Here is a 14,334-nt window from a genome sequence, read left to right on the forward strand (position 1 = left end):
CCCTACCATGACTACGCACACAACGAATATGGGCAGCTTAACTATAAAAATAGTATCAGTATAAAATAAGAACTAGTACAGTTGCTTTTAGATATTTTCATGATGAGGAGCGCACATAAGAAAAGTATAACAATCACAAAACGTATTTCAATTAAAATACTTTCCAATGTTTGTTATTTTTTTTAGATTCCAATTAATCAAAACTAATTTCTAAAATAATACTATATGGTGAAGGAGGTTATAAGGAATATAAAATAAGCGGAAATCTCTGCTTTTGATAATATTAACATTCAGCTATTCACTTTTGACATCGACAGTTCAGGGTGTCCACAAATTGAAAAAAGTTTCGATAAGAATGTTAATGTCGTTTAGACTATTAGAATAGATAATAAAGGAAACGGTTCAAGAAATTACTCCCAAGATATGTAGGAGTGTCTAGAATTTTGTAAAGGAACAATTACATGTATGGGACGCGAAGGTGAATATGTTGAGACAAAAACGAACTGAAGATAACTGTTGTTACTTACATCAAAAATAATAATTTTATTTGTAATGTAATGTATGAAAAATAAATTGTTCTATATTAATTATTTTGTTACATATCAGCAAGTAAACTTTTGAAGTTACTGGTTAGTTATTATAACAGATAACGTGTTTTATAAGTAGGATTTGCTAAATTTAATTTAAGATTGAAGTGGTCAAAACATTCCTATCGTTAACAATTCAATCCTAAACTGTAATCTTAAGTTCGTTTTTGCCTCAACGTATTCACCTTCACGTTCTATACATGTAATCACTCTTCCACAAAATTTTTTAAATACACTCCCACATCTCTCGGGAGTGATTTCTTGAACCGTTTTCCTTATTGTCTGTTATATTGTAGACACCCTGTACATTCTATGTCAAAAGTAAATAGAGGAATGTTGATATTTTCGAAATCAAAAATTTTTATAAAAATAACTTTTTCGTAAACCTTATAATAAAAAGTTTTTCAAATAGAGCCAACTTAATTAAGTAAAAACGCTGTATATAATAAATATTTCTGTAATTGTATATTGTTTTCTTTTACAGATTTCAATATCCGATAAAATATCAAATTGTTTATGTAAAAAATGTTTTCAACTATTAGAAATTAGCTATAATTTTCGAATACAATGTTTATTATCTGAACAAAAATTAAAAGATTTTCTTCAATTAGAAAATACAAAATCAAATAATTTTACTAGTAATGGCGATTTTGAAATAAAAAAAGAAAATGATCATGCTGTAGATTATTTAAAATCAGAAGAAAACAATTTTTTCACAAAACAAGAAAGTGACGTAGGAACAAAAGATGAAGAAGTTAAAATCGAAAAGTCCGATCTAAAATCAGACGATGATTCAAATCATTACGATAATAATGACGATGCATATTGTGATGATGATGATGAACCGTTAGCAACGAAGAAATTCGGTAAAAAAAATGATAAACCATCATCGTTTAAATGTCGTGTTTGTGAACATAATTTTTCTTCGTACGCGAAATATAAGAAACATGTACGGGCAGATCATGAACAAAGTGTTTATAAATGTGATGAATGCAGTAAAGTGTTTATAATGCTTTGGCGTTTGGAAAAACATCAATTAACGCACGGGTTCAATTGTAAAACGTGTTTTAAGAAGTTCGAAAATGAGACTGATTTGAAAAAACATACGGAAGAACATTCAGATCATGGTCGATTTGTGTGTAAAGATTGTGGAAAAGAGTTTAGTAAAAAATTTAGTTTAGTTTTACATATGCGGGTATGTCATCTGTTTAACATACTTTGCTTTTGTGGGTAGTTCGCAGATAAGAGGTAACATGTGTTGCAATCATTGTAAAATAAGTGTTTTATCCTAATTGTTGTGTAATTTTATGCAATAAATCGCAGCTTTTAAAGGTATTTCTAACAATATGAGAAAGCATGCGGTATTTTAGAACGAGAAAAAAGATAGTTCTGTAAATAGTAGTTGTTTAGTGAATTAAACTTGACAACGCTGTAACATACTATTACATGTTGCCCAGCTGCCAAAAAGTATTTTAATTTACATTGTTTTTTTTATGAATAACAAATATAAAGTTTTTTAAAAATTAATCAACTGCGACATAAAGGTGTATTTATAAAACACAAATAAAAAAAAAGTACATATGATTATTACAAGCACACAGAAGAACTTACAGGCTAGCAGACTCCTGGCGTTCTCTATCTGTATTATCTCTATGTCAATTACATTCTAAATTCTTTGCAAGTTAATTCAAATATTGGCGCGCTTGACGTTACACATAAGATGAATAACTCGTAAAAACAACGTTGTCACTTATACAATTCACTTCTGGTTTAGAAAAAATATTATGTGCTGGAACTTAGCAGGGTGATTTTCGAATTTAAAAAAAAGAAAAGTTGTGCTAGAATGTGCTAGAGTTGTGCTACAATGTGCCGTCGAGAAAATTGGAAAATTCGGAAAAATATAAAAATGGCAGCCAAAATCAAATTTTGCCTTAGCAAGTTGATTTCGTTTTTTCGAAAAAAGAAAAGTTAGGTAATATTTTGCTCTGGTTGTGCTACAATCTACCGTTTAAAAAATTTAATTACTTTGAAAATTGCTAAAGTTATAAGCGAAAATTTACTTTGCTTAAATGCAATGTATGGTCATTTTTCGCAGAATTGTACGTTTGTTGTTTTTATATTGGTACACAAACATTATACATATTTTAAACTGGTTCATTCTCGACGGCACATTGTAGCACAACCCTAGCACAATTTTATCCAATATATTTTTTTTCGAAAAAACAAAATCACCCTGCTGACAAAAAATCTATTTTTGGCTGCCATTCCTGTGTTTTTCCGAATTTTCAAATTTTCTCGACGGCACATTACAGCACAACTTTAGCACAATTTTATCAAATATATTTTTTTTTTTTCGGAAAAACAAAATCACCCTGCTGACGAAAAATTTAATTTTTGGCCGCCATTTCTCTATTTTTCTGAATTTTCCAATTTTCTCGACGGCACATTGTAGCACAACTCTAGCACATTCTAGCACAACTTTTCTTTTTTTTAAATTCGAAAATCACCCTGCTAAGTTCCAGCACATAAAAATATTCGTTGATAAAGTAATCTTTGTTTATTGTTTTTTCGTTAAATAAACGGTCAATTACATCCTATTTTGGCTCAAATATCCATAATTTATTTATTTACATAAATCTAGTCTAATATTATCGAAGATAATAAATGAGAACTCGAGGCTATTTCGAAATAAATTTCGATTTTTGCCCCAATTTCCTATATCAGTTTTTTGTATTTTATAAATACGTATTTCGACTACCAAGTAGTCATCATCAGTAAGAATTAGCTAGTCGTGATTACTCTTATTATGAATGTTACTCTTTGCTAATTTGGTGGCGGACTGCACGGATCTGCTCTATCTATAATCATCATTTAAAACCATAAATTAAAGATTTCTGTAAAAATTTAAAAAAGGGTAAATGTCAAATTTAATTTAATTTTTTTATGTTTTTAATTTTTTTTTTAATCCTTCTCTCTATATATTATAAATGCGAAAGTAAGCATGATTGTTTGTTTGTTACGCTTTCACACTTAAACTAGCGAATGGTTTTTAATGAAACTGTACAGCAATATAGCTGATATATCAGAATAACACTTGAACTATAATTTATAAAGATATATTTTTAAAAAAATAAAAAAATTTAATTTAATTTGACATTTGAAATTATCATAAGTTACAGATTTCTGTAAAAATTGTCAATATAAAATATTTCAAGGCCATCTTCTCTGATATACTCAATGAATAATTACTATTATACATTAAAAAAAATAAAATAAATAAAAAAACAATAAATAAAATTTACCTGTGTAAAACAATCAATACCATTATTTCGAGTGTTATAGAAAGGGGATAAGCGAGAATAATCTTTATCAATCTCTACTTTTAAACCCAGCGAAGCGGGTGGGTATCACCCTAGTATATCTTTATAAATTATAGTTCATGTGTTATATATATTGCTGTTATATGATATATTAACTATATTGCTGTTACTTAGTGTGTGCACAAATAAGTTGTATCAATAAAAATCTTATATAATTAGATTAAAATTCTAAAATTTTTATCGTGGTGCTTTTCTTATGAAAAAATAACTCTTATCTGCGAATTACCCTTGTACGAAATTATTTTAATTGCTTGATAATCCTAGAATTTTTTCTAGGTGCATACGGGAGAAAAACCACATCTATGTCCAGTTTGTGGTGTGGCTTTTGCATGTAAGGCCAATTTAAATGTACATATGCGAATACATGACGGGCAAAAACCTTACCAGTGTAATGTTTGTAGTAAGTAAAAAAACAACTCGAGAGCAACACAGCTCCGTCACTAAAGCCCCCATTATACAGGGTGGAAAATTTTAATCTATTATGGTTAATAACTCGTTTTGTAGTAAATCAATAAAAAAAAACTTAAACAAAAGTTACACAGTTTGATGGGAGACATCATGTTCTGACATCAGATTGGGCCTAGTTCTTAAGGTTGCTTTAATAGTCAATTTTGATCTTAAATGGTAACAGATAGAATAACATTTTAAATTAGAAAGTTGATCCTAATAAAAAATATTTTTTCGAAAATCGTTAGTTTTCGGAGGAAATGCGACCAAGGACAAAAAAGGTCATTCGCCTGTGTTAATAAATTTTGAGCCCAGGTAAATTTTCAAGGTCAAATGGCCTTGAAACTAGAAAGTCATGGACACAGGCGAATCTCCTCTATTGCCCAAATTTTGGGTAAAGCATTTTTCTGTTCCTATCGATTTTTCTTTCGATTAAATGCAATAATGCATATTTTTAAGTGGTATTTACTCCAAAAGCTAACGATTTTCGAAAAAATGTTTTAAATAAAAAAATGTTAGTTGTTTTTCAACTTTCTAATTTAAAGTGTTATTCTATCTCTTACCTTTTATGATCTAAATTGACTGTTAAAGCAACTCGGAGAACTATGTCCAATCTTATGCCAGAACATGATATCTCTCATCAAACTTGGCAACTTTTGTTAAAGTTATTTTTCGATTGGTTAATTACAACCGACCGTTTTTAAAAGCATTTCTAATAGAGATTCAATTTTAAACAAATAAATAAAATTATTGTAGCAGTTATTTATAGTGGCAGTTGAAGATAGGCAATCGCCAAGAATTTATTCATATGAAATATAGACGATATATTAATAGATATATTGACGATAAAAAATATACAAGAGAAGTTAGTGAACTGGGGCTAAGTAACTCTACATTTGCAAACATTTGTAAGCAGAACAATTTAAAATGTTTTAAATTTTGGCTGCCGACTCTTATCGCAGAATAGAGTTTTGTGAAGCTGTAATGGAAAAGGCAAATCGAGAAGACAACTTCATCAGAACTATTTTATTTATTGATGAATCATCTTTTCCATTACATGGAAAATATAATCCATCTGTCATGCGATATTGGTATCAGACAAATCAGCATCGATATATCAGTACCCGAACTTCCACAGAAGATGAATGCCTGGACTTAAATATTGAGAAATACCTTTTTTTTCATCTGTGATTGTTTATAACTTTTGCAATTTTTTATGTGATGAAAAACGCTTCTTGCAAGTTTTTCTAGACATCATTCCGAATCCAACTAGCTATCACACATATTATAACGACCAGTATTTTTATATTTCACCAGTTTGAACTTGTTGCTTAGACTATAGATAATATTTAACCATGATTCTCTATTAGCTCTGCTTTCCAAAACAATCCGTATATAATGGGTTATAAGTCTATATTTTCAGAACAAAACGTTGAGACATTTTTTTTTACAAATTTCGTTTTTTAGATGCTCAATTTGCCCAGTGGTCAACGTTACGAAGTCATCGATCTGTACATACAAATGAAAAAAATTATAAATGTTCATATTGTGAAAAAAAATTAGCAACAAATTCTGCGCTTCATAAGCATATATTAACACATACGGGTGAACGAAAACATGCTTGTTCAATTTGTGGAAAACGTTTTAAACTTTCATTTGATCGAAATCGGCATATGCAAATACATTCAGGTAAGTTCAATGGATTGTTAGAAATAGTTTTAAAGTTGGCAACATCATGAACAAGTTGTTGTTATCAAGCAGGTTGGATTTTGGGATTTTTATTCCTATTAAAATTAGATACGAATGAAGAAAGTTTAATCTGGGAGCGGTTGCGTTTACTGCATTTGCTAGCTTTACAACGCCAGCTATAAGCATCATTTTGAAGACGTACTATACAATTTACGCCTAATTTGCACCCTCTCGGGTAAACAGTGAGGTTAACGAAAAAATGTTTCAAACAAAAGTTGTTTATTTTTTGATAAGGAACATTTTTTACATTTAAACTTTTGTTCTATCTCTAACGGTTTACAAGATGAGTTCTAGGTCAAGAGCCAATTGACCTATGTTGCTCATCTCGAATTCGACCTCACTTTTTACGTCTTGAGTGCGCTGTAAAAATTTCAGCTTGATATATTTTTTCATTTTTGAGTTATCGTGCCCACAGATGGACGGACAACCGGAAATGGACTAATTAGGTAATTTTATGAACACCTGTACCAACATTTTTTTCGTATCATCAATATTTTTAAGCGTTACAAACTTGGGACTAAACTTAGTATACCTTGCATATTACATATATGCATGGTATAATTATGAACCAGATACTATTCATGGCCACCTGTTCTGATATACTCAATGAATCAAGACTATATAACATTTAAAAATAATTGAATTCTGTACAAATATTTTACCCGTGTAAAACAATCACCACCCCCATTGGGGGTTTTATAGAAAAGGGGGGGGGGGTGAGCGAGAGCAAGAGAGCTGGGGTCTATAACGCGGTGGTATTTACTTTTAAGCCCAACGAAGCGGTTGGGTATCAAGCTAGTAGTATATAATTTGCCAGTGAATTCAGTAATTAAATAATGCTATTAAGTCAACATTTTATATATTATTTTTTAGTATTTTAACTGATAACATTTTCTTTTTTAGGTGAAAAAAATTACAAATGTTTAGAATGTGGAAAAGCATTCAGCCGATCGAGTAGTTTATCTGTACATAGAAAGATTCATACAGGAGAAAAACCTCATGTTTGTTCAATATGTGGACGAGATTTTATCCAGTTACATGTGTTACGTTCTCATCTGAAAACACATAAAAATTAATTATGTATATACCTATTCTAAGAAGATGATGAGCATAGGCACTTTATGGATGGAACTTTAATAGAAAATTTTTAATTCGATATATTCGAAGCTTATAAAAAGTGTTCCAATAAGAACGCCGGTTTCAAACTGTGTCATCAAATGATATTAAAATAGAATTAGCCGTTCGTTAGTAGACAGGTGGAGGTTAAGTACAATAGAGTGCTACAATACACAACAACGTATCATTATGTAGAATGATTTTCAAAGTGGTGAAAGTTTCGCAGCCACAGTTCGAAAGAAACAGGTACAGTTATGAACCATCGAAATTCTCCAAATGAAGCCACTGTGCGCAAATTAATGAAAAAATATTAGCAAACTGGGTCTGTAAATTTCGAAAAAACAGAAACAAGTACTCGTCTTGGTCGCTTTACTAAAAATATCGCAGCAGTGGGAGCTATTGAAGAAGTGAAACTGTTGAATTACTGCATGAGTCATTTGCTGGTCGTGTTATGTCTCGTTTTGGAAATCGGCATTGATTGCCCAGATCATACGATTTAACACCTGTGAATTTTTGTCTTTAGGGTTTTTTAAAGCCACAAGCCCTTAAAAATTTCATGAAAAAAGTACGTATGTGCCAGCAAAGCCGAGGCGGTCATTTGTCGAATGTCTTATTCCATTCATAACCGCATGATGTGTTCATTATTATTCAATAAATGTTTCAAACCTATGCCACAAATATACAGGTTTTCTTTCAAAACCGGTGTTATTATTGGAACACCCTTTATTTCAATAAAGAGACGTGTAAAAAGTGCAATAATCAAAAGATTTATTTGTAAAGTATATCGTTTATAAATCATGGTTATGAAAATTGAATCGGTTATTATAGTACTGTGTGAAAAAGTGCAATAATCAAAGATTTATTTGTAAAATTAATCTCGTAAAAGTCATGGTCATGAAAATTGAATCGGTAATAGTCCTGCGTACAAGAAAGTAATTATAACGTTTTTTAAATTGTGATTTTTTTTAATTACTCAAAATTTTTTATTTAAAACGTAAATATATTTAATAAGTTTTATTAAAATAGTAAAAATAGTTTTTTTTTTTGTTAAATCCTCTCTCCAAATTAGATTCAAAAATTGAAAAGGAACTTTATATTATATATATATATGTATATAACAAATTTTTTAATAATTGGCATAAAACTTTTTGGCTTCATGGAGCCCTTTTAATATATATATATATATATATATATATATATATATATATATATATATATATCTCCATCTCCATCTTTTATATTTTTGGAGAAAATGGACACCAAAGTTTTGCCTTAATTTGCCCCTGCACGAGAAAACAATGATGATAACGAAAAAATTTTTCAAACAAAAGTTGTTTATTTTGGTATAAGGAACATTTTTTACCTTTAAACTTTTGTTCTATCTCTAACGGTTTAGCATAAGGAAAACTCAAAATTTTAGTATTTCTGAAATTTCCAAGCATCATATCTCAAAAACTATTAGACATACGGAACTGTGAATCGGCTTAAATTGTTTCAAATTTAGTATACTTTAATGGTAGCAACTAACGTCCAAAGCTCACAGTTTTTTAATTAAACTGCAAAAACTAAAAAAAGTTCGAAAATTTTTCGGTTTTTCACGTATTATGCAGGAAGCACAACTTTTTTTTGCTTGCAAAATGTGGTTTCACGCTCTCCTAAGGGGTCCAAATAAAATACTAAAAAAGTAGCTTTACATCGTACTTTGCCATTTTAATGTAGGATTTGACTGGCGTATAGATCCCCTTATATGTATTTTTCTACGGTTTTATCCGTTTTATTCAAGTGGGCTTTGATTAAAAAAAACATTTATTTAGGTACAATTTTCTATAGATATCAATAAACAAAATTTATTCTTATAAAGCATCACGATTTTCAATATTATGAACAGGAATTATGTTTAACGGATTTTGAATTAAATTCAAGTAAAATATGGATTATGAGAGGGGAGAAGAAAAGCAAGGTAGGATACATACAAGTGAAATTTGCAAAATTTAAAAAACCTCCGACAAATGGGGATTTTTTTGGAACTCTTTCCAAATTGAACCCATTTTCTTTAAACATAGCTGAGAGCACTCTCAGTTAAATAACATCCCTGTTTTTTGCGTCAGGGATTAAAAGCGACTCCAAAAAACCCTTTATACGTCATAAAAATTCTGAATTTGGGGGAGGGGAGTGGATGTTGTAAAAAGGGCTATATTAATAAAAACGTCTAAAGTTTTGGGTTACTTTAGCATTTTAAACTATTTTGAACTCTTTTTAAAATACATTTATTTCATACACCCCTTCCCCCTAATAGCCTTCTGAAGCCAAAGCAAATAATACCCCGAAAGCCAGTCCATACACCTCCCAAACAATTATTTCTAGAAAGTGTTAAATTTTCCGTTTTTCGCAAAAATATGGATCAAGGAGTCATTTTACGGGTATGCAACTTATTCTAAAATCGAAAGATAATAAAAAATGCTACAAATTAAAAAAAATTTAACCCCGTAGGACAAAATGGCATAAAATGGCAGCCATTTTAAACAATTCACTAAATTGGAAATTTTAGCCGAACTATTTAACGGATTTCGCTAAAATTTAACCGACAGTTGTAAGTAATAAAACCTACTATTGATATTAGTTCATTAAAATCAATCAATTATTTTTCAAGTTACAGTCAAATGAACTGTTTTACTATATGTATGTATACATATAGTATATATGTATATATACATAACTGGGAGGGGAAGGGACGAAACCCCCCCAAAAAAATATGAGGAGTAGTTCTTAACATTGAATACAAACCTACAAAATTTGAATGTCTCCTCTTGCGAATATAAAATAAAAATGATAAAATTTCTGAAAAAAATTTCATTTTTGACGCCATTTTGTTGGTTAGACATGTTGCACCACTCCGGGAAAGTACAAAATTTCAAAAAATAATTATTTTCATTAGAAAGGAAAAACCCCAAAAATTCGCTGCCCGAACTTTTAATCCATACACAAGGCTTAATTTTATTCTACTAATATTAAAATGGTCCAGCATATATTTTTTTTTATTTGAATTTATTAAGGTCGTGCGGTTTCAAGGGATCCCGGCTTTTACGCGTGGTTTGAATATTGAAGTACTATATATTTTTCACATTGTAATTTTTTGTTTCTTGAGAAATACTAAATTAATAGTTAATAAATATTGTTAGATACTACTGTAACAGATCATACGAATATAAATACGACTTCGGCAAACGAAGATGACTCAGATGATTATGAAGATTTCCCTTGTCCAAACGATTATCAACGTACAACTAGACAACCAGAATATGGTAGAGGAACTGGAAATCGAATAGATGAAATGTCTAGACCTACAAAACGAAGACTTTTGGCTTTATACGAACAATATGGACGGTCATTATCACCAAACAGGCTGAGAAATGTGAAACAAATGCTTGAAGAAATGTTTTGCATGACTCCAGAGTACGTTATTTATATGTTCAAAATATATTTCATATACAATGTGTGTTTGTACCATCTAGGAGGCATACTAATATCATTAGTATGATAGTATACATGCGAAGCGGGTGGGTATCACTTTAGTTAAAAATAAAGATGACCTAAGTAGGGCCAGGTTAACTATATTAGGCAGAGTAGGCAACTGCTTTCAAAAGAGAGTACCCCGGCATGGTTAATCCGACCCTGACGGTACGTATTTATATACGTATTTATATAATACAAAAAACTGATCCAGATGATTGAGGCAAAAATCGAAATTTATTTCGAAATATCCTAGAGTTCTCCTTTGATAATATTTATAGTTTTACCGTTGCTAACATTGCGTCAGATTCTAATCTAATAATTTGAAAAAAAAGTATTTAAATCATTTTATTGCGACTATAATTTTAATATGATTTAGTTTTATAATTAAAGAATTTAATTTTAATTTGCCAGACAGAAATTCGGTTGCTTTACTAGCGCGAATACTTCGTTAATTAACGCAACCGCTCTCAGAAGCAAAACGTACTTCATTCCTACTTTCAATAAGGAAAGAAATATCCGAAATTCAGCCATCTTATAATAAGGTAAATGTACCATATTACGGGATGTTTAGGCATAATGCACAATGCACTTTGAAGCTGATTATTGAAATAAATATAAATATTTCTACTATAAAAATTGGTTTGTCGTATAAAATGATATATTGAAAATATTTCAAGTTGTAATTTTCTCCTTTACAATGTGACACTCCCGGAATTGCATACATAACTAAAAACTCTGCTCATTATTCCGGGAGTTAAAAACGCATTATATACTTATCATAAAAAGCAAGTATTTTAGAAAAAATAAGCCAAATTACAAAAAAAACATCCCGTAATTACCTCACAAAAATCTACGGTTTCTACTGCTTCGATTAGTATAAAATATTTTAATAATTATAACACCAATTTAAAATGAGAGTTAAAAAATGCTTCTTATTTTCCCCAATTACGGTAGACTCCCGTAATTTGGTTCACTATTACTGATTTAAGAACATAATTACGGGAATCATAATTTAAAGAAAATAAATAATTAAAATAATTTGAAAAAGCTTTAAAACGATTTATTTATTCATTCAAAACAATATTTTTACATATTTAAATATGATAAACTTACCAGTAAAGTAAAAAATGCTTAACAATCCAACACTGTCACACTTATACAGACAACATATTTGAAAATAAAACCAGATGTTAACCGATCGCTCAGTTTTTCGATCAGTATGAGTATTGTGTAATTAGATTTGTTCAAAAGTCGATTTTTTGAGTTCGTATTTTAGTTCTAAATGCTCTGTTGGTTTTTAAAATTAAAAATTTATTTAGTGTTTCATATTTTTTGATTAAAATAAAAAAGTCCCGGAATAACGTACTACCCCGTAATAATGTACATTTACCTTAAACTCTCGAAAACGTTACCAGCTCTCGTACTATAAGTATAGGTATCTTACCCTTAACAATCTTTTAGTGTACCGTCTACTGCTTCTCTTATCTTACTCTGGAGTCGAACCTTCAGAGTCCTATTCACTTAGAACGGAAGATAAATGTTTTAACGGTTCTTTATTAATCGAGTACTGTGTTAAAGACCGATAAAACTTCCAAAAAAGATTGCAGTTTGTCATCTCCGCAACTAAAGATTTCGCCTATCTTTACCATGGACATTGATAATGCCTAAGATCATAAAGATAGTTACACCTTAAGGGTAAGTTAAGATGCCTCATTTTATTACTGCCCTAAAGCTTTCAGCCTCCATCAAGCTGAAAGGGGCAAGGCCAGATAATTGTAGGCCAGAGTCATGGGCACAGACTAATCCTTGATAACTTTTGGCTAAAACACTTTCCCGTAGTTTTCGTTCGATTAAATGCAATAATAACATATTTTTAAGTCGCATTTCCTCCGAAACCGGATGGTTTTCGAAAAATTGGTTTAGATAAAAAATGTTAGTTCTTTTATGAGGATCAACTTTCTAATTTAAAGTGTTGTTCTATCTTTTACCGTTTAGAATCTAAATTGACTGTTAAAGAAACCCGAAGAACTATGTCCAATCTGATGTCAAAACACGATGTCCCCCATCAAACTCTGCAACTTTTAAGTTATTTTTTGATTGGTTAGCTACAAAACAATATAATTAGGTGTATGTATTAAAATAGTCCACCCTGTAGATACAAAGTTACATATGATAGCTAAAAAAATAATATTTTGATTAGGGAAAAAATTTCTATTAAATTGAAACTATTATTTCTAGACAAACAGAAAAATACTTTCAAGAATTACGAGAAGAAGCGGAGAATCGAAAACGTTTACGAAAACTACGACGCAAAGAACATTTACGGTACAAGAAACAAAAATCTCGCGAACGAAAAGCAAAAGTTCGTTTGAAGGTAATTTGTATTTTACGTGATTGTATGATTAAAGCGTACAACACACCCATGCAGATTTTGATGAGCGAACGATTACGCCAAGTATCGAATGTGTGTTTAGCACAACTTTGTGATATTCTATGTAGGAAAATTCCTGACAGAGATTCACAAGATCGAGTCTCACGTTTATTGATAGCATTCGCCGATTGGATGGCATATTGGATTGAAGCGATTGCATACGATTTAGAAACGTATAAATTAGATGATGATAATGTGAGCGCTGTTGATGTAGTTGAAAGCCCAGGAAAAGTTAAAAATAATTTTGATTCGGATCCAGCTTACAATAAATTTGATACAGATAGAATAGATATCACTTCTTTAACTGATTAAAGGGTCAAAAATGTTTGTGTTTTTTTGTAACATTATGCCAAAATATATTTAAAAAATTAGCGGTAATTTAGTGTTATTAATTTCAATAAGGTGCCCTGACAAAAAAGTTGGATTCATGAATCGTACATTTCGGATTCGCCATGTTATTTCAAGTGCTTTTGTCTGCTAAACGGTGACAATTTCTATGAAATGTTGGCAAAACAGTCTCTTTTCATTTGAAGAAAACATTTAAGAAGTAAATCCCTGAATTATTTTAAGGTGTTTCGATACCAAAGAGAAAGTGTTCCCAAAAAAAAAAAACTAAAATTTTCTGAAGGCCCGTGCACAAGGAGTTTTGGGGGTCAAAGACCCCCCCCCTCCATTGAGAATCTGCTCACATAAATTTTGCACTTATAATATAATCCTGTAAATGCACCTTTTTATGAAACGCATTTCCATTGACTAGTCAGATACCCATGCATATTTTGAGCTCGATACATTCTTTGAATTTGTTTTTGAGTCGAGTACTTCAAACAGAAAACCTGGATCTTGGCGAGGCTATCGAACTGGTAACATATTTCGCTTGAAAGAAGAGGAAACGTTGGAACATTTTAGGAACATTTTCAAAACCAGAAGCGATATCTGCGATGAAAACAACATAGAATTGCGGAAGCCAAGTTTCACGTTATAAGAGACTTAACGCTCGAATATACAGACTGATTCAGTTAATTTTGATTTTAGATCGAATTTTAAATCATCGCAATATTTTATCAAATTTAGCTTGTTTCTTTCTGAATAAAATGAAAAATTTTGATGAAAA

General features: G+C 30.4%; 2 protein-coding genes across 3 annotated transcripts; both read left to right on the top strand.

The window, feature by feature from the left end:
• The first annotated feature begins 1,275 nt into the window (after positions 1 to 1,275).
• On the top strand, positions 1,276 to 8,196 carry LOC123291998 (zinc finger protein 260-like). Its single transcript, XM_044872496.1, has 4 exons — positions 1,276 to 1,782; positions 4,244 to 4,367; positions 5,882 to 6,103; positions 7,067 to 8,196. The coding sequence occupies exons 1-4, from the start codon at positions 1,597 to 1,599 to the stop codon at positions 7,237 to 7,239; spliced, it is 705 nt and encodes a 234-aa protein (XP_044728431.1). The 5' UTR covers positions 1,276 to 1,596; the 3' UTR covers positions 7,240 to 8,196.
• Positions 8,197 to 9,139: 943 nt separating this feature from the next.
• On the top strand, positions 9,140 to 13,567 carry LOC123293605. 2 transcript variants are annotated; one of them, XM_044874484.1, is made up of 3 exons: positions 9,140 to 9,239; positions 10,459 to 10,732; positions 13,031 to 13,567. In XM_044874484.1, the coding sequence occupies exons 1-3, from the start codon at positions 9,209 to 9,211 to the stop codon at positions 13,533 to 13,535; spliced, it is 810 nt and encodes a 269-aa protein (XP_044730419.1). In that variant the 5' UTR covers positions 9,140 to 9,208; the 3' UTR covers positions 13,536 to 13,567. The 2 variants fall into 2 exon arrangements, with proteins under 2 accessions (XP_044730419.1, XP_044730420.1); XM_044874485.1 differs by having other exon boundaries at positions 10,474 to 10,732.
• Positions 13,568 to 14,334: the final 767 nt, after the last annotated feature.

The sequence above is a fragment of the Chrysoperla carnea genome, chromosome 2, assembly GCF_905475395.1.
Source record: "Chrysoperla carnea chromosome 2, inChrCarn1.1, whole genome shotgun sequence".
Lineage (NCBI taxonomy): Eukaryota > Metazoa > Arthropoda > Insecta > Neuroptera > Chrysopidae > Chrysoperla > Chrysoperla carnea.